The 20,297-nt window shown below is 37.9% G+C and overlaps 1 protein-coding gene and 1 pseudogene across 2 annotated transcripts in view; one reads left to right on the top strand and one right to left on the bottom strand.

Annotated features, from left to right (window-relative positions):
- Positions 1-20,297, top strand: part of REC114 (REC114 meiotic recombination protein) — a 110,085-nt gene that overhangs the window by 16,581 nt on the left and 73,207 nt on the right. For both annotated transcript variants that reach the window (XM_043919665.1, XM_043919666.1), the window contains exon 3: positions 14,198-14,287. In XM_043919665.1, coding sequence (XP_043775600.1) covers positions 14,198-14,287 — 90 coding nt within the window. The remainder of the gene's footprint in view (positions 1-14,197; positions 14,288-20,297) is intronic.
- On the bottom strand, positions 5,670-5,971 carry LOC122704739 (annotated as a pseudogene).

Genomic DNA, 20,297 nt, shown 5'->3' with positions numbered 1-20,297 from the left:
TTTCTCTTCTTCCACTTTTGCTCCTGTTTTTAAGATTTGTTCTCCTGTGGCTGAGTATTTGTTTCACATTATCTTGTACATGTGATTTCTTCCTCTTTGTAGTTATGCTCTGTGTTTCTGAATATTTCTCCTACTTGATCATTCAGACCATTAATTTGATCTCACCAGTGTCCATCCAGTTCTTCAGTTAAGCTACTGAATTTTTATATTTGTAAAGCATGTTTTTAGCTCCAAGGCGCATTAAATGTTATTTATAATAATAGTTGTTATTTTTTGGCTCAAGTTGCTGTTGATCTCCTCCTGCAGTGTGTTTACTGCTCAGAGCTACGTGTTCTGTGTGTTCTGTTTGTTCTTTGTCTCTTTAGCCTATTTGATATGTTGTTATTTTCCTTTAACTTATGCCTCTTCTTACCTTTGGGGCTCAAGCCCAGTATACCTTAAATGTTAAGTGTTGGAGTGTGCGTGAGTCTCACCTTCTAGGTCTTCTGTAGAGGAGTACAAAGGACTCAGCTGAGTAAGTTGCCCAGCTCCACTATGACTCCCTAAAGGCTGGGAGAGCACTCAGAATTTCAGAATACACAGGCTAATCTTCCTGGCATAGTCGACCAATTTCTGTGAAGCCCCAAATGGATAATTTTTAACACTTTGCTCTCCTAAATGATGAAATTATATATCACAAAAATTTCATAAAGAAAATTATTTATTATGCAAACAGCAAAAGTTCTTTTATTGAGATTCATTATTATAAGCATGGCAGTGAGATAATTAAGGAAAAGGAAATGCACACAATAGTGTAAGGCAGGAAGTAAAAGCACAAATGCTTAGCCAGTTGTTTTTATATCTATTGAACAGCTAAATGTTTGAACTTTGCTTCTTTGGTTAGAGGCTGATACTTTATGTAATTAATTTCTTTGAGAAGTGATTTAAAAAGGTAAAATTGAAAATCTCCACAGGTACAGTTTAGGCAACTGATGATAAAATTGCTGATATGTTTTATTCTCTTTTTGTTATTTAGTTTGGAAACATTTAATGTTGTAAAAGAATAATGTTTTAATATTAAAAGTATTATTCAAATTTAGTAAAATATTTTGAGTGTGAACTAAAATTTTCACTTGCCAAACAAAAACATTCCATCTTGTTGCTTGCACTTTGGTTGTTTTAAAATTTCCAACACAAATATAAATGCCAAAGAGAAGGTTCCATGAAATGACAGCTTTGTAGTAACTTAAGTTCTGTTTCCTAGTCTTTATAATCCCTGTGCTGTCACTGTTTATTTTGAATCTATGATTTAAATGTAGAAGAATGTTGTACCACAGGGTTCAAATCAAGTGCATCCTAAGAAAGGGTTTGAGACAAGAACTTTGCAGCAAGCTTGAAGTATATCAAAGCCTTGTGAACTTCTCTTGAGGCAGATATATGTGGTTAAGTCTGCATATATGTGTGCCAACTTTATAATTGGGAGTTTTCCAGATGAATGTCTATGTAGGAAACAAAGTTTATTAAAGAATAAATAATAATAATCTGAAAATTTGAATCTTAGGTAATGTATTGTTTATTTATTTATTTTTTGTAATGTATTGTTTAAACTCAGCAGTATGTATTGTTTAAACTCAGCAGTTGTTTTGAACTTAGATCAACAAAAGATTTTTTTCAGGGAGGGGTATTTCATCGGTGACATTGATTAGAATTGCTAGCACTTGGTGGTAATAAAGAGCAGCTACTTTTTAGTGAGTTCAGCTATTGTTTATAAATTCTCAGCAAAGCATTCACTTATTGCCTGCACCAGGGTTGACTGCTCTCACCATCCCACTCTTGGTATGCCACTAATTATATTTATTGTTTACTGGTGTCTATACCTTGTCTTGCATCTCATTCCGCATTAGATCCACGAGGGCAGCTAATGTTTTGTTCAGTGATGTATCCCATCTAAAAAATGCTTCTGAGCGTCAGTTAGGTGCTCAGTAAATATTTGTTGAATGAGCAAATGAATCAATGAAGCGGTCAAGGACATTCCTTTCTATGTTTTTTTTTCTTTCCCAAACACTTATAAGAGAGAGCAATACATAGTGGGTACGTTGTTAATGTTAACTGACTGACCTAAACACTTGGTTTATGGCCTCTTCTTTGGACTCTTGAGTTTCCAAATGAATTCTAGAATCAGCTTGTTAATTTCTTCAAAAGAATTTAAAGTTTTATTATTGCTGTAACAAATTGCTACAGACTTAGTGACTTAAAAAAAAAAACACCCAAACTTAGTTTGCTTACACTTTACTTACAGTTCTGGAGGTCAGAAGTCTAAAACAGGTCTTAAAAGGCTAAAATTAGGGTGTCAGCAGGACTGCATTTCTTCTGGAGGCTTTAGGGGAGACTTATTTCTTCCCTGTTCCAGCTTCCAGAGGCTACCTGAGTTTCTTGCCTTCTCCTACCCTTCCCTCTTCAAAGCCAGCAGTCACGTTTCCTTCTCTGACGGACTCTTCTGCCTCCTCCTTTCCCTTACAGGGACCGTTAGGATTCCACTGGGCCCATCTGGGTAATCCAGAATACTCTCTTGTCTCTAGATCCTTAACTTAATCACATCTGCAAAGTCCCCTTTGCCATGTAAGATAAGATATTTACAGATTCCAGGGATAATGACAGGAAGCTTTGGGTGGGGATTATTATTCTGCCTATGTCAGCATTTGACGGCATTTAACAATATTAAATTTTCCTACGTGTGGACAAAGTGTCTCTCTCCATATATTTACTGTATATTTCTATCAGTTTTCAGCTTGTAGATCTTTTACTCCTTTTGTCATATTTATATTAATACCTAACTAGTTCATATTTTTCATGCTGTTGTAAATTTTGATGTTTTTAAAATCCCAGATTCCAGTTGTTCTTTACTAGTTTGTATATATTTAGTTTTCATGTATTGATCTTGTATCCTGCAGTTGTTCTAAAATTCATTTGTTAGTTCTAGGGAAGTAAATTTGATTTTCTATATAAATGATCTTGTTATCTGTGAATTAAGATAGTTAAGACAGTTTTTCATCTTTCTTTCTAGTCTGAGTGCTTTTTCATTTTCTTGCCTAATTTCAGTGGTTAGAACTTCCAGTACAGTGTTGAATAGAAGTGATATTCTTGTCCCTTATCTTAGAGAGAAAGCTTTTAGTCTTTCACTGTTAAGCATGATGTTAACTGTAGTTTTTTCATAAATGCCCTTCATCAACTTGAGGAAGTTCCTTCTATTCCTGGTTTGCTGATTTTTTTTTTTTTTAACTCAGGAATGGATACTGAATATAGTCAAATGTCTTTTATATATTCTTCCATTTATTGAGCAGTGATCCTATGATTTTTCTTTTTTAGTTTATTAACATGGTGAATTACATTCAGTTCAAAATACTTCCTAATTTCTCTCTTAATTTCTTATTTACCCATGGGTTATTTAGAAGTTCAGTTCAGTCACTCAGTCGTGTCCCACTCTTTGCAACCCCATGGACTGTAGCACGCCAGGCTTCCTGTCCATCACCAACTCCTGGAGCTTACTCAAACTCATGTCCATCGAGTCAGTGATGCCATCCAAACATCTCATCCCCTTCTCCTCCTGCCTTCAATCTTTCTCAGTATCAGGGTCTTTTCCAGTGAGTTGGTTCTTCACATCAAGTGGCCAAAGTATTGGAGTTTCAGCTTCAACATCAGTGCTTCCAGTGAATATCCAGGACTGATTTCCTTTAGGATGGACTGGTTGGATCTCCTTGCAGTCCAAGAGATTCTCAAGAGTCTTCGGCAACACCACAGTTCAAAAGCATCAATTCTTCAGCGCTCAGCTTTCTTTATAGCCCAGCTTTATAGTATTTAGAAGTGCATTGTCTAGTTCCAAAATATTTGGGAACCTTTTCAGAGATCTTTCTGTTTCTGATTTCTAACTTAATTTGTGCTCAGAGAACATACTTTAAAATTTACTAAGACTTGTTTTATGGCCCAGAGTTTGGCCCGTGTCAGTAAATGCTCTGTGTACACTTGAGAGGAATATATATTTTGCTGATATTGAGTGGTGCCCTGCTGTGCTTAGTCAGGGTCATGTCTGACTCTCTGTAACCCCATGGACTGTAGCCCGCCAGGCTCCTCTGCCCATGGAGATTCTCCAGGTAAGAATATTGGAGTGGGTTGCCATGCTCTCCTCCAGGGGATCGTCCCAACCCAGGAATCAAACCCAGGTCTCCCACATTGCAGGCGGATTCTTTACCATTTGAGCCACCAAAGAAGTACAAAAATACTGGAGTGGGTAGCCTGTCCCTTCTCCACAGGATCTTCTCGATCCAGGAATTGAACCAGGGTCTCCTGCATTGCAGGCGGATTCTTTACCAGCCAAGCTACCAGGGAAGCCCATTGATATTGAGAGGAGTGTTGTGTAAATGTCAGTCAGGTCATGTTGGTTGGTAGTGTTGTTCAAGTCTACTGTATGCTTGCTAATTTTCTGTGTACTTGTCAGTTACTGAGAGTGGGTATTGAAGTCTGACTATAATTGTGGATTTGTTTACTTTTCCTTACAGTTCTGTCAATTATCGCTTAATGTATTTTTATGTTTTTTTTTTTTTACAAATATTTATTTTAATGAAGCTGGTACAGATGATGTCCATTTAAAACCTATGTATCCCAGGCCAAAAAGTATAAATAAAGCGTTCTGTTATATATACTTCTGCATGAATAACGTTAACTGCTAATGAAAATTAGAACTTTTCTGGAATCTTTTGACAAGATTTTTCTTTCATCTTAAAATGCTTTCTTTCAGTGAAGCCATCTTTGGTCATTATTCTCACCACCTCTGTCATCTTGATGCCAACTGGGTATTCCACTTCTTTTGGTCCAGACCCTCAGATGTTACCCTGGAGAAGGAAATGGCAACCCACATTTTTGCTGGGAAAATTCCATGGACAGAGGAGCCTAGTAGGCTGCAGTCCATGGGGTCACAAAGAGTCGGACACGACTGAGCGACTTCACTTTCTTCTTTTTCAGATGTTAAAAGTAGCTTCAAGTTAAGGAAAGGTCATTTTTCCACAGTTCAGTTCTCTGAAAGACTTCCGACTCCAGCTGAAAGTCACAGACCGGGAGTGAAGCAGTCACATGCTGCAGGGCTGATTGGAAAGTCATTATATAACAATCATTATATAGCACTTGCAATGGGTGATCTTATTATCACAAGCCTGCAAATCCACGGTTCTGGGAAAGGTGGCCTCTCTGTGCACACATGTAGTTTTTAAAAAGGAGAGTGCAGTATGAAGGGGGCTGAGATTTGATCGGGCTTCCCAGGTGGTGCAGTGGTAAAGAACCCGCCTGCCAATGCAGGAGACGCTGGTTCTGTCCTTGGGTCAGGAGTATCCGCTGAAGTAGGAAATGGCAAGCCATTCCAATATTCTTGCCTGGAAACTTCCATGGACAGAGGAGCCTGGGGGGCTATAGTCCATGGAGTTGCAAAGAGTGGTTAGACACGACTGAGCATGCATGCATGCATGAGGTTTGATCACCAAATCAGCACGATTAAAATAAGCGATAACAAATAATAGACACTAGAATTCAAATTACTAGATATTTTACAGAGAGGGGGTGCCACTTTTCAATTCTGTTTTAAACACCACATTATAGAAGCACTATTTTAAAAAAGAATTAAGGGAAAAGAAAAAAAAAAAAACCTAAACCATTGAATGACCCCCTGTTTGTTCCTGATAAACTTCAATCACATCTCCCTTCAATCCCAGGTCTTTTGGAGTATGACTGTCACCAGTGCTCTGGCCTTCAAAGAGAAACCTGGTTGAATTCATGTGAATTCCCTGTCTTTGACAGTTGCTTCTTTGAGTTTCTTGAGATATGTCATCATTTTCACTTTGAAGTGAATCTCACTGCTATCCTGTCCAGAAACTTTGAGTTTAATATGTTCTTCTCTCTTCTTATCCCCCAAGTCCTCAATTGAAGATCTTGCCTACTGGTCAGACATGATGATGGTGGCGTCCCTTGCTGTCTCTGCACAGCAGTGGCCTGGCTAGGCAGAACCTTGCCTGCTTCATGTATTTTTAAGTTCTTGTTGGTGATGTAAATGTTTAGGATAATTATGTCTCTTGACTAATTGACTCGTTATCATTATGAGATGATCTTTTCTATACCTTTTGATGGTCTTGCCTTAAATTAATATAGCTATTCCAGCTTTCTTTTGACTAGTATTCAGTTCAGTTCAGTTGCTCAGTCGTGTCCGACTCTTTGCGACCCCATGGACTGCAGCACGCCAGGCCTCCCTGTCCATCACCAACTCTTGGAGCCTACCCAAACTCATTTCCATTGAGTTGGTGATGCCATCCAACCATTTCATCCTCTGTTGTCCCCTTCTCCTCCTGCCCTCAGTCTTTCCCAGCATCAGGGTCTTTCCAAATGAGTGAGCCCTTCGCATCAGGTGGCCAAAGTATTGGAGTTTCAGCTTCAACATCAGTCCTTCCAATGAACACCTAGGACTGATCTCCTTTAGGATGGACTGGTTGGATCTCCTTGCAGTCCAAGGGACTCTCAAGAGTCTTCTCCAACACCACAGTGTTAGCAGTGTGTATTTTTCTCACCCTTTTGTTTTTTACATGTTTGTATGTTTATATTCATATATAGTTGTGCCTTGTCGTCTCATCTTGTTGTCAGATTGTCTTTTATTGAAATGTCTAAACCATTTACATTTAATGTGGTCATTGAGAGGGTTAGGTGTAAGTAGTCTTGGTATTTTCTTTGTCTTTGTCCCACCTGTTCTTCCTTTTATATTCTTATTATTTTGGATTCATTAAATATTGTTTTTAGTCACTTATATCCATCTTCTTTTAAAGAAGATACATAGACAGATAAATAAGTAAATATAAAAAACAGAATTGGTAAGAATTGGTGTGATTGGGCATAGTCGTGGAGAAGAATTGGACCCATTCTGTTGACCAGTGCCAGCTGCAGGCATTGCAGTTTTCGGTGTATCTCATCAATTTGCTGAGCATACCTCTCAGATATTATGGCTTCGCCAGTATTCAGAATTCAGTCTGTAGTAGGTCAGACCGGCAGCAGACTACCACATGGTGACCACAGTCTTTTTGGTGCAAGTTTGGCCTTGCACCAAATACTTCAGAGCTTCTTAGTCCAGCCATTGACCTGGTCATCGCTGGTTGTCATTTAACATCTACTTTTCGTGGCACATTACAGTCCAATTGAGAAATGGTTCATTGTTATTGTGTAGAATAAGAGAAGATGACACTTCAAAATGATGATTATTTTGATTTTCAGTGAGCTCGCGAGGCACCCACTTACCAAGCTTTTTCACCTTTCCAATTTGCTTCAAATGGTTGACGTTGAGTTCTTCAACAACTTCTTGCGTAGTTGTAAGAGGATCAGCTTCTATGATTCTCTCAATTGGTCACTATCAACTTCTGATGGCTGGCCACTGCACTTCTGATTTTCAAGGCTCTCATCTTTGCAAAACTTCTTGAACCACCACTGCACTGTACTTTCTTTAGCAGTTCCTGAGCCAAATGCTTTGTTGATGTTGTAAGTTGTCCCCACTGCTTTATGACCAATTTTGAGCATAAATAAGAAAATCACTTGAATTTACTTTTTGTCTAACATCGTTTCCTTAGTTTTAAAATAAATATAAAATGAACAGTAATAACTCTTTAGCAAAAAAAATAGTGATAAATGTGCATTAAAATGATGTATAATATAATCACATTTAAGAATATATTGCAGTATCAAATGGTAAAGTTCAACTGTGCAAAACTGCAATTACTTTTGCACCAACCTAATACCTGATTTGGATAATGGGGCAGGGAGTTGTTGGCAGTTTTCGGTAGGATGGTCCGGAAAGATGTTACTTGGAAATATGATATTTAAGCAAAGGCCTGAAAAAGATCAAAGAATGAGTCATGTGGATCTAGGAGGAGACAATTTCAGATAGAACAGCAATTGTAAAATCCCTGAGCTTTATAATCATAAATGTGCCTAGCAGGTTCAAGGAGCAGCAAAGAGGCCAGTGCAGCCAGAGCAGCATGGCCAAAGAGACAATGAGAGCAGAGAGGTCATGGAGGGCTAGATTGTGGAGCACCTTGCATGAGTCTCTGAAAGAGATGGAAAGCTGATATTGGGTTTTGAGCTAGAAATGACATGACCTGACTTAGGTTTTAAAAGGATCACTCTGGAAGATGGTACTTTAGGACATTAGTCCGCCATCTTCTTGGATCCCTGGCTTGCTGAATAAAGTCTCTATTCCTTGCCATAAAAAGGACCACTCTGGCTACTGTAATGAGAATAAAATGTGTTGGAAAGGGAGAGCAAGAATAGAAACTGGAAAGCCAGTTAGGAGGTTATTATAATAAGCCAGCTAGAGATGATGCTAACTCAGGCCAGACTTGTGAGAAGTGGTTAGACTCTGCATATTTTGAAGGACTTGTTCTTGGATGTGGGTATGCAAAAAGTAGAGGATTCAAGAATGATTCCAAAAAAAAAAAAGAATGATCCCACAGTTTGACCTAACAAAATGGAAGTATAGAATTATATTCTGAGGTAGGAGGTGGGAAAATTGTGGGAGTCAGAAACCTCCAGCAGTCTGGTCCATGGTCGATGTCTTGTGCATGCAGCCTTGCCGCCCCCTGTTTTGGCTCTGAAGAGTGGGCCTTGGACCTGGAACACTTACTTAGCAAGAGAGAGAGTCCTCACAGCCTGTGCTTCTGTGTTCTGCTGAAGCATCATATGGCACCTGGCCAGCTGCATTGCTGTATCTGTCACCTGGGGGGAGAAGGCGGAGTCGTTTTGCTACAGCCCTGAGGGGTGAGTACCGGCCAGCTGCCCTCCATGGCCGCCTAGAGGGATTTGCTGGCCATGGGGGAACCAGCCTCCGGTACTAAGCTTGATCAAGAACTGTTTCCTCCACTGCTTGACTGTTGTTTTCCATGGACTCCAGTACCACGATACAGTGAGCAGAAGTGTTTGGACTTCTACTTCTGGTGACAGGCAACAGATGCCACTTGCTTGACAGTTTGTGAATATTGAATGAATGGGAAGATTTGGATGTCAAGTTAGGGGCTGCTAATTTTGAGGTGATGGACTGTTAAGTAGAGATGTTGAGTGGCCAATTAGGTGTAAAAGTTTGGGGATTTCCCTGGTGATCCAGTGGTTAAGACTCTGTAATTCTTACTGCTTGAGGAGCTAAGAGCCTACATGCCACATGGCACAGTCAAGTAAAAAAGATGTAAAAGTTTGAAGGTCAGGGGAGAAAATATGATATAATTATTTGGAAAGAATTGTCATCTCCATAAATGAGCATTTCTAACAAGAAATGTATATAAAAATATTCTAAACAGCATTATTTGCAGTAGATTTACACTAGAAAACAATATTCATCAACAGAAGACATAAAAGAATTCTCTATGATTCCATTCATATAAATAAAACTAAACCATGGTGTTAGAAGTCAGGATAAATATTATCTTAGGGAAAGGAGGGAGCAGGTAGTGATTGGGAGATAGCACTAGAGTAATTTCTAGATGTTTGTATGTGTTAGTTGCTCAGTCATGTCTGACTCTTTGCAATCCCATGGAGTGTAGCCTGCAAGGCTCCTCCTTCCATGGGATTTTCCAGGCAAGAATATTGGAGTGGGTTGCCATTTCCTGCTCCAGGGGATCTTCACCACCCAGGGATTGAACCCGAATCTCCTGCATTGCAGGCAGACTCTTTATCGTCTGAGCCACCATCTCAGTAGCGATTGTGTGTTTGCTTTATCATCCCTCATTGAACTGTTCATTTAAGTGTTGAGCACCTTTTGGGACATATGTTATAGTTATTTAAAAAAAAAAGTCTAACTGTCATGTTAGAATATTGGCTTCCAAAGAATTTGTTTCAGGCTCCAGTTTCAATAGCTGTGCTTGATTGCTAGCTGTCCTTGCCCTTTTAAGTGTTCATGAAAATTACAAGGTAGTCTGTTTAAAACTATGATGGAAAAGCATTGTACAAATAATTGAACTCCTAATATTGGGAAAGAGGCTGAATAACAACCACTGAGGGAAATAGTGCAGGGCTTAGCATACCTCCTTTGACATCCAGAATATTACTTGATTTTTAAATTTGGAATTTAAAGTGAATTAGAGAAAAGTCTAATTTTCCCCCTCAGTCTTTCCCATCAGAAAGTTTCCATAAGCCTCTTACCCTTACCCATCAGAGAGCAGACAGAATTAAAATCACAATCATAGAAAACTAACCAAACTGATCACATGGATCACAGCCTGTCTAATTCAATGAAACTATGAGCCATACCTGGTAGGGCCACCCAAGATGGACGGGTCATGATGGAGAGTTCTGACAAAACGTGGTCCCCTGGAGAAGGGAATGGCAAACCACTTCAGTATTCTCCTTGAGAACCCCATGGACAGCATGAAAAGGCAAAAAGATAGGACACTGAAAGATGAACTCCCCAGGTTGGTAGGTGCCCAGTATACTACTGGAGCTCGGTGGAGAAATAACTCCAGAAAGAATGAAGAGATGGAGCCAAAGCAAAAACTATACCCAATTGCGGGTGTGACTGGTGATGGAAGTAAAGTCTGATGCTGTAAAGAGCAATATTGCATAGGAACCTGGAATGTTAGGTCCATAAATCAAGGCAGATTGGCAGTGGTCAAACAGGAGATGGCAAGAGTGAACATCGATGTTTTAGGAATCAGTGAACTAAAATGGACTGGAATGGATGAATTTGACTCAGATGACCATTATATCTACTACTGTGGGCAGGAATCCCTTAGAAGAAATGGAGTAGCCATCATAGTAAGCAAAAGAGCCTGAAATGCACTACTTGGATGCAGTCTCAAAAATGACAAATGATCTCTGTTCATTTCCAAGGCAAACCATTCAGTATCACAGTAATCCAAGTCTATGCCCCGACCAGTAATGCTGAAGAAGCTGAAGTTGAATGGTTCTATGAATACCTACAAGACCTTCTAGAACTAACACCTAAAAAGATGTCCTTTTCATTATTGGGGACTGGAATACAAAAGTAGGAAGTCAAGAGATACCTGGAGTAATGGGCAGATTTGGCCCTGGAATACAAAACGAAGCAGGGCAAAGGCTAACAGAGGTTTGCCAAGAGAATGCACTGGTCAAACACCCTCTTCCAGCAACATAAGAGAAGACTCTACACATGGACACCACCAGATGGTCAATACAGAAATCAGATTGATTATATTCTTTGCAGCCAAAGATGGGGAAGCTCTATACAGTTAGCAAAAACAAGGCCAGGAGCTGACTGTGGCTCAGATCATGAACTCCTGATTGCAAAATTCAGACTTAAATTGAAGAAAGTAGGGAAAACCACTGGATCATTCAAGCATGACCTAAATCAAATCCCTTACGATTATACAGTGGAAGTGACAAATAGATTCAAGGGATTAGATCTGATAGACAGAGTGCCTGAAGAACTATGGACGGAGGTTCGTGATATTGTACAGGAGGCAGTGATGAAGACCATCCCCAAGAAAAAGAAATGCAAAAAGGCAAAATGGTTGTCTGAGGAGGCCTTGCAAATAGCTATGAAAAGAAGAGAAGCAAAAGGCAAAGGAGAAAAGGAAAGATATACCCATTTGAGTGCAGAGTTCCAAAGAATAGCAAGGAGAGATAAGAAAGCCTTCCTCAGTGATCAAAGTAAAGAAATAGGAAAAAATAGAATGGGAAAGATTAGAGAGCTCTTCATGAAAATTAAAGATACCAAGGGAATATTTCATGCAAAGATGGGCTCAGTAAAGGACAGATATGGTATGGACTTAACAGAAGCAGATGCAATTAAGAAGAGGTGGCCAGAATACACAGAAGAACTATACAAAAAAGATCTTCATGACCCAGATAACCACGATGGTGTGATCACTCACCTAGAGCCAGACATCCTGGAATGCGAAGTCAAGTGGGCCTTAAGAAACATCACTGTGAACAAAGCTAGTGGAGATGATGGAATTCCAGTTGAGCTATTTCAAATCCTAAAAGATGATGCTGTGAAAATGCTGCACTCAATATGTAAGCAAATTTGGAAAACTGAGCAATGGCCACAGGACTGGAAAAGGTCAGTTTTCATTCCAATCCCAAAGAAAGGCAATCCCAGAGAATGTTCAAACTACTGCACAGTTGCCCTCATCTCACATGCTAGCAAGTAATGTTCAAAATTCCCCAAGCAAGGCTTCAGTAGTACATGAACTGTGAACTTCCAGATGTTCAAGCTGGATTTAGAAAAGGCAGAGGAACCAGAGATCAAATTGCCAACATCCACTGGATCATAGAAAAAGCAAGAGAGTTCCAGAAAAACATCTACTTCCACTTTCTTGACTATGCCAAAGCCTTTGACTGTGTGGATCACAACAAACTGTGGGAAATTCTTGAAGAGGTGGGAATACCAGACACCTGACCTGCCTCCTGAGAAATCTGTATACAGGTTAAGAAGCAACAGTTAGAACTGGATTTGGAGCAACAGACTGGTTCCAAATCAGGAAAGGAGTACATCAAGGCTGTATATTGTCACCCTGCTTATTTAACTTATATGCAGTGTACATCATGCAAAATGCCGGGCTGGATGAAGTACAAGCTGGAATCAAGATTGCCAGGAGAAATAGCAACAACCTCATATATGCAGATGACACCCCCCTTAAAGCAAAGAAGAACTAAAGAGCCTCTTGATGAAAGTGAAAGAAGAGAGTGAAAAGATTGGCTTAAAACTCAACATACAGAAAGCGAAGATCATGGCTCCAGTCCCATCACTTCATGGCAAATAGATGAGGAAACAGTGGAAACAGTGACAGACTTTATTTTCTTGAGCTCCAAAATCACTGCATATGGTGACTGCAGCCATGAAATTAAAAGACGCTTGCTTCTTGGAAGGAAAGCTATGACCAACCTAGACAACATATTAAAAAGCAGAGACATTACTTTGCCAACAAAGGTCTGTCTAGTCAAAGGTATGGTTTTTCCAATAGTCGTGTATGGATGTAAGAGTTGGACTATAAAGAAAGCTGATGGTGAAGAACTGATGTTTTTGAACTGTGGTGTTGGAGAAGACTCTTTTGTGTTCCTGCACTGCAAGGAGATCCAACCAGTCTATCCTAAAGGAAATCAGTCCTGAAAATTCATTATAAGGACTGATGCTGAAGTTGAAACTCCAATACTTTGGCCACTGATGTGAAGAATTGACTCACTAGAAAAGACCCTGATGCTGGAAAAGATTGAAGGCAGGAGAAGAAGGGGACGACAGAGGATGAGATGATTGGATGGCATCACTGACTCAGTGGACATGAGTTTGAGTAAGCTCTACGAGTTGGTGATGGACAGGGAAGCCTGGTGTACTGCAGTCCATGGGGTCGCAAAGAATCGGACATAACTGAGCAACTGAACTGAACTGAGAGAAAAGTCGGTAGGAAATCTTGAGTATCTATGAGTTATTTTGCTTTAATTATCTCAGCTCTCTACCACAACTGTAGAATATATCTAGCAATATAAAATATAATGAGAGTAAATGCATGGTCTTATGTTTAGGTTCAGATGAAGAAAGTGAAAGTGTGATTTACCAACATAGATGATGAAGTTTCAGGAGGTTTTGTTGATAGGATCACTCTTCAGTGGGATTACCCCTCCCAAGATTAATGTGAAATACTAGGCTTCATTATGCAAGTAATGGGAGATGATGAAATCACACCAAGAGTATTATGGTCAGTTTGGGGTACCCTGTTTTTAAGAGTGACATTACAAATTAAATCTCATCTCAAGAAAAACACCAGATTTTGAGGGGTTATGAAAATGGAGTATATGGCTGAAAAAACAGACAACAACTTGTATTCTGACAACAACTTGTAAGGTATTATTCCCATGTTACAGAAAGGAAATTCAGGCTCAAAGATAATGATTTATTAAAATGTAACTCAAAAGTGGTTGTCTCAGGCACCATATCTCTCAATTCCTGATTTAGTATTGTTATTTCAAAATATTGGTTTTTGTTGTATTTTTTAAAAAGCTTGGTTATTAACCCCTGTACGAGGAGAAACTTGAAACTATAGGGGAATGATTACACATTAAATGAGGTTGAAAGGGAACATTTAGATTGGAAGATCAATGTGAGAAGATAGTTTGGTTTTAACTATCAGAACTAACTAACAGAAACATCTTAAATACATTTTTCTCTTTCTTTTTCAAGGTTTTTGACTCCAGTGAAGAATCTGGGCATCTTGTTCTCACCATAGTTATATCGGGGCATTTCTTCATTTCCCAAGGACAGACACTGTTGGTAGGTTTTATGCATATAATATGCATATATTTCTTTGTAAGCTTAACATTAATTTTGTATCCTTAAGGTTCTTCAGTCTCATTGAAATTTATCAGGTTCAACAAATTAAGCATTTATTGAATGTTCTATAACAGAAATAAAAAGACATAGTATTTCCTGCCATTAAAGGGATTTTAGGGTTTTCTTGGGAGTCAAAGTGGATCAAAGGGTTAAGATTAATCAGTATTATAAAGGATTCTTCATTGGGGAGATTGGGTTGAAGACAGTTTAGACTTATAGAGAAATGGATGGAGAGTTTTCTAGATAAAGAACATGTGCAGAGGAATTGTTGTTTAGTAACCGACTTGCTCTCAGTTGGTTGTTGTCGACTTCTGATGGCCTGCTGCTATGCTTCTCATCTTCAAGGCTCTTATCTCCTTTGCCGAACTTCTTGAACCACCAGTGCATCAGGCTAAATGCGTTGTTGATGTTTCAAGTTGTCTCTGCTGTTTTACAACCCATTTTGAACTCAAATAATTTGCTCGAATTTGCTTTTTGTCTTACATCATTTCTATAGTCTAAAATAAATAGAAAAAAAAACAAATAATAAGTCACTGAAAAATGAAAGTGAAAGTTGCTCAGTCATGTCCGACTCTGCTACACCATGCACTGTAGCCCACCAGACTCCTCTGTCCAGGGAATTCTCCAGGCAAGAATACTTGCCTGGTAGCTCAGACAGTAAGGAATCTGCCTACAATGCAGGAGACCCAGGTTCAATCCCTTGATCAGGAAGATCCCCTGAAGAAGGGAAAGGCCACCCATGCCAGCATTCTTGTCTGGAGAATTCACTGGACAGAGGAGCCTGGCAGGCTACAGTCTATGGAGTTGCAAAGAGTCAGACATGACCAAGTGACTAACACTTTCACTTCCACTTCAGTAAGTCATTAGCAAAAAAACTTGAAGCAAGAAATGCACATTAAAATGATGTATAACATAACCACATTTACTTAAGAATGTATTCCAATATCAAATGGCAAATTTCAGTAGTGCACAACTGCAGTTACTTTTGCACCAACCTAATAATTCCCTGTGCTATACAATAAATCTTTGTTCTTTATCTGTTTTATATATTGTAGTTTTATCTGCTAATCCCAAACTCCTAATTTATCCTCTCATCTTTCCCATTTGGTAACCATGAGTTTGTTTTCTATGTCTGTGAGTCTGTTTTGTAAGTAAGTTCATTTATATCATATTTTAGATTCAACATGTAAGTGATTTATGATATTTGATTTACTTCACTTAGTATATTAATCTCTAGATTCATCCATGTTGCTGCAAATGGCATAATTTCATTCTTATGGCTGAGTAATACTCTGTTATGTCTTGGCTGCTATGAACATAGAGGTGCAAGTACCCTTTAGTAGAATTGCTAGATCATATGGTAGTTCTATATTTTAGGTTTCTGAGGAACCTCCATACTGTTTTCCTTAGTAGTTGCACCAACTTACATTCCCACCAACAGTGCAGGAAGATTCCCTTTACTCCACACTCTCTCTTGCATTTGTTATTTGTTGACTTTTTAATGATGGCCATTCTGACCAGTGTGAAGTGATACCTCACTGTAGTTTTGCTTTGGCATTTCTCTAATAAGTAGTGATGCTGAGCATCTTTTTCATGTGTCTGGCTATCTGTCTGTCTTCTTTGGTGAAATGTCTGTTTTTAAATTGGGTCGTTTGGTTTTTTGTTGTTGTTGAGTTATATTATCTGTTGGTAGATTTTGGAGATTAAGCCCTTGTTGGTTACATCATTTGAAAATATTTTCTCCCACTCCGTAGGTTGTGTTTTCATTTTTTAATGCTTTGATTCAGTCCCATTTGTTTATTTTTATTGCCTTAGGAGACTGACCTAAGAAAACATTGCTACAATTTATGTCAGAGAATATTTTGCCTGTGCTGTCTTCTAGGAGTTTTATGGTGTCATATCTGATGTTTAAGTCTTTTAACGGCCTTTGTTTTAAAGTCTGTTTTGTCTGATGTGAATATTGCTACCCCTGCTTTCCTGTCATTTCCATTTGCATGAAATATATCTTTTTCTATTTCCTCACTTTCAATCTATGGGTTTCCTTCACCCTAAAATGGGTCTCTAATAGGCAACATATTGTAGGCTTTTATTTTATATCCAGCCTGCCACTCTGTATCTTTTATTGGAGCACTTAGTTCATTGAAATTTAAAGTAATTATTGATAGATATGTATTTATTAACATTTAAAATATTGTTTTCCAAAAGCTCTAATTTTATAAAAATGCATAACATTAAAAATGTTTTTTATTCTGAATACACATAAACACAGACATACTGTAGAAAACTTATGGAATAAAGAAAAATATAAAGGAGAAATAAAACTCTCCTTGTTTGAAAGTTCATTTTTTTAAAATTGAAGCACACTTGATTTACAGTATCATGTTAGTTTCAGGTATATGACAAAGTGATTCAGTTATATATATATTTTTCAGATTATCTTCCCATTACAGGTTATTACAAGATAATGAATATAGTTCCCTGTGCTATGCAGTAAATCCTTGTTGCTTTTCTGTTTTAAATGTGGTAGTGTGTATATGCTAATCTCGTACTCCTAATTTATCCTTCTCTCCCCCTTCACCTTTCGTAACCAAAAGTTTGTTTTCTGTGTCTGTTAGTGTCTGTCTGTTTTGTGAATAAATTCATTTAATTGTCTTTCTCTATCTGACTTACTTCACTTGGTATGATAACTTTTATGTCTAGTCATGTTGCTGCAAATGGAAAAAATTCATTCTTTGTATGGGCCAAGTAACATCCATTGGGCGTACCAGATCTTTATCCATTCATGTGTCAATGGACGTTTAGGTTGTTTTCATGTCTTGGCTGTTGCAAATAGTGTTGCTATGACCACTGGTGTACATACATCTTTTCAAATTAAAGTTTTCATCTTTTCTGGATATATGCCCAGGAGTGTGATTGCTGGATCATATGATAACTATTTTTAGTTTTTTAAGGAATCTCTATATTGTTTTCCATAGTGGCTGTACCACTTTACATTCTCACCAACAGTGCAGGAGTGTTCCCTTTTCCCCACATCCTCTACAGTATTTATTATTTGTAGGTTGAAAGTTTATGTTTGAATTGGTATTTAGAAACAAAATGAGTAAAGAAACAAGATAGTTATTAATTTCCAGTCAAATTGTACAAGAAAAGAAATGTAAGAGAAGGCTATTACATCAATTAGCTGTGATTGGTATCTATATTGACATAATAAATTTGTATAGATATTTACTGACTACATAGGCATAATATATTCATTTAACAAATGTTTATTGAGCAATTACTGTATGCTGGGCATTGTTCTAGATGCTAGGAATACAGCAGTGAACAGCAAAAACAAAAATCCCTGTCATGATGGAGTGTCATTGTTCTAGTGGGGACAAGCAGTAATAAATAGATCAAATATATTTAAAAGATATGAATTTTTAGTGAATCTCTTACATGTTCTGTTATGGCAGCATCCCACAGTTGTATGCTGTGACAATTCATCCCTCCACTCTAGTGGAAGATAGCTTTATCTTTGAATGCGAGATGACCTGCAAAGGCATCTTTGTGTTCCTTGTTACTTTTAAAATTGTAGCACTACTTGGACAGTTGTGCTTTATCTGCCGCTATTAGGGCTTGTATCAGTTGCCAAGAGACAAGATTTCTTGTTTAACTTCGAAAGTAGGATATTCCAGATGATGAACTGATGGATGTCGAGCACAAACTAATTCTCCTTGTCAGTATCATGGATCTTTGCTGAATGGTGACATTAATGCTGTTTGACTTCCTCAGACATAGGGTCCCATCCTGTTCTTATCTCTGCTCCATTCTTTTGCACCAATAGTAGTTGTTGTTACAAACTTTACATCATACATGGAATGATTTTTGCACGGCAGTAACAAGACCCAAGTTTATAAAATTCTAAGACATCACTGTTGAGATGTCTACAGCTTGGTACATGTTGCACATACGTGTATAACTTGGTTAATATTTTTAAAAATCTTCTTTAAACACTTTTTTAAAAGATACCTTTATTAAGTTATAATTTACATAAAATAAAATTCACTAATTTTGAGTGTTCAGTTGATGTGTTTTGATAAGCATATATATTTGTATAACTACCACACGATCATGATATAGGACATTTCAGTTAATACAGAAAGTTTCCTTGTGTGTCCTTATAACTCGTTCCCTCTGCCCAGCATTGGCATCTAGCAAAACCACTGATCTGCTTTCTGTCACCATAGATTTGCCTTTTCTAGAATTTCATATAAATAAAATCATACAATATGTAGTCCTTTTGTGTCCAGCTTCTTGCACTTAGTATAATACTTTTGAAAGTCATCCATATCGTTCATTCTTTTCGTTACTGAATAGTATTCTGTTATGTGGATAACAGAATTTGTTTATCCATTTGATTTTTGATAGACATTGCGTTGTTTCCATTTTTTTTACTATTATGAATGATGCTGGTATAAACATTTGCATACAGCCTTTTTTTTTTTTTTCATTTTTCTTTAGTAAATTCCCAAGAGAGGAACTGTTGCTGGATCATATGGTACATCTGTGTTTAACTTTATGAGAAACTGCAAAGCTGTTTTTCAGAGTTGCATTCCTACAAGCAGTGTATGAGGGTTCTGGTTGTTCCATGTCCTCACCGACACTTGGTATTGTCAAGTTTAACTATTTTAACTGTTCTTGTACATATGTAGTGGTATCTCATGGTGGTTTTAATTTTAATTTCCTTAAAGGCTAATGAAATTGACCATCTTTTTGTGTGTATTTACCATCTGTGTATTTTTTTTTTCCATCTGTGTATTTTATTGAAGTGTCTTGTTTCTATCTTATTACCATGTTTAATTGAACTGTTTGTCTTTTCATACTGAATTATAAGTTCTTATTTGTTCCTTTTTTTGCATTTCTTTTTTAAAATTTTATATCGGAGATAGTTGATTAACAATGTTGTGTTAGTTTCAGGGGTACAGCAAAGTTATTCAGTTATCCATATATATCATCTATTCCTTTTTCAGATTCTTTTCCCATTTTAGGTTGTTATACAATATTGAGCAGCATCCCCTGTGCTATACAGTAGGTCCTTGTTGGTTATCTGTTCTAAATGTAGCGGTGAGGACATGCCAATCCCAAACTCCCAATCTGCCTCTCCCTGCCACAGTTCCCCCCTGGTAACCGTAAGTTTTTCCCAAGTCTGTGAGTATGTTTATGTTTTGTAAACAAATTCACATGTATCATTTTTTTACATTCTGCATGTAAGTGATATCATACGGTATTTGTCTTCTCTGTCTGACTTCACTTAGTATGATTATCTCCAGGTCCACCATCTGTGTTGCTGCAGATAGTGTGATTTCTTCTTTCAGTGGCTGATTTTCATTCTTTTATTCCATTGTGCATACGTACCACATCCCCTTTATCTGTCAGTGGACTTATGGGTTGCTTCCATGTCTTGGCTATTTGTAATCAGTGCTGCAGTGCACATTATGGTGCATGTATCCTTTCAAACCATGTTCTCTGGATATATGTTCAGGAGTGCGATTGCTAGATCATTTGGTAGCTCTATTTTTAGTTTTCCAAGGAACCTCCATACTGCTCTCCATAGTGGCTGTACCAATTTGTGTTGTCACCAACAGTGTCAGAGGGTCCCCTTTTCTCCCCACCCTCTCCAGTATTTATTGTTTGTAGATTTTTTGACAATGGCAATTCTGACTGATGTGAGGTGATATCTCATGGTAGTTTTGATTTGCATTTCTCAGTTCTTATTCTGATGATAGCTGTTTTATCAGAAGTGGGTTCTGCAAATATTTCATCCAGTCTGTGACTTACCTTTTCATTTCTTAACAGTGTCTTTTGATGAGCCAAAGCCTAAAATTTTAACAAAGTCCTGTTTTTTTTTTCTTTGTATGCTATGTAAGAAATTTCCATCTACTCTGAGATTGTGATGATATTTTTCTAT

The sequence above is a fragment of the Cervus elaphus genome, chromosome 12, assembly GCF_910594005.1.
Source record: "Cervus elaphus chromosome 12, mCerEla1.1, whole genome shotgun sequence".
NCBI lineage: Eukaryota > Metazoa > Chordata > Mammalia > Artiodactyla > Cervidae > Cervus > Cervus elaphus.
This window is presented reverse-complemented; position numbering and strand designations above follow the sequence as displayed.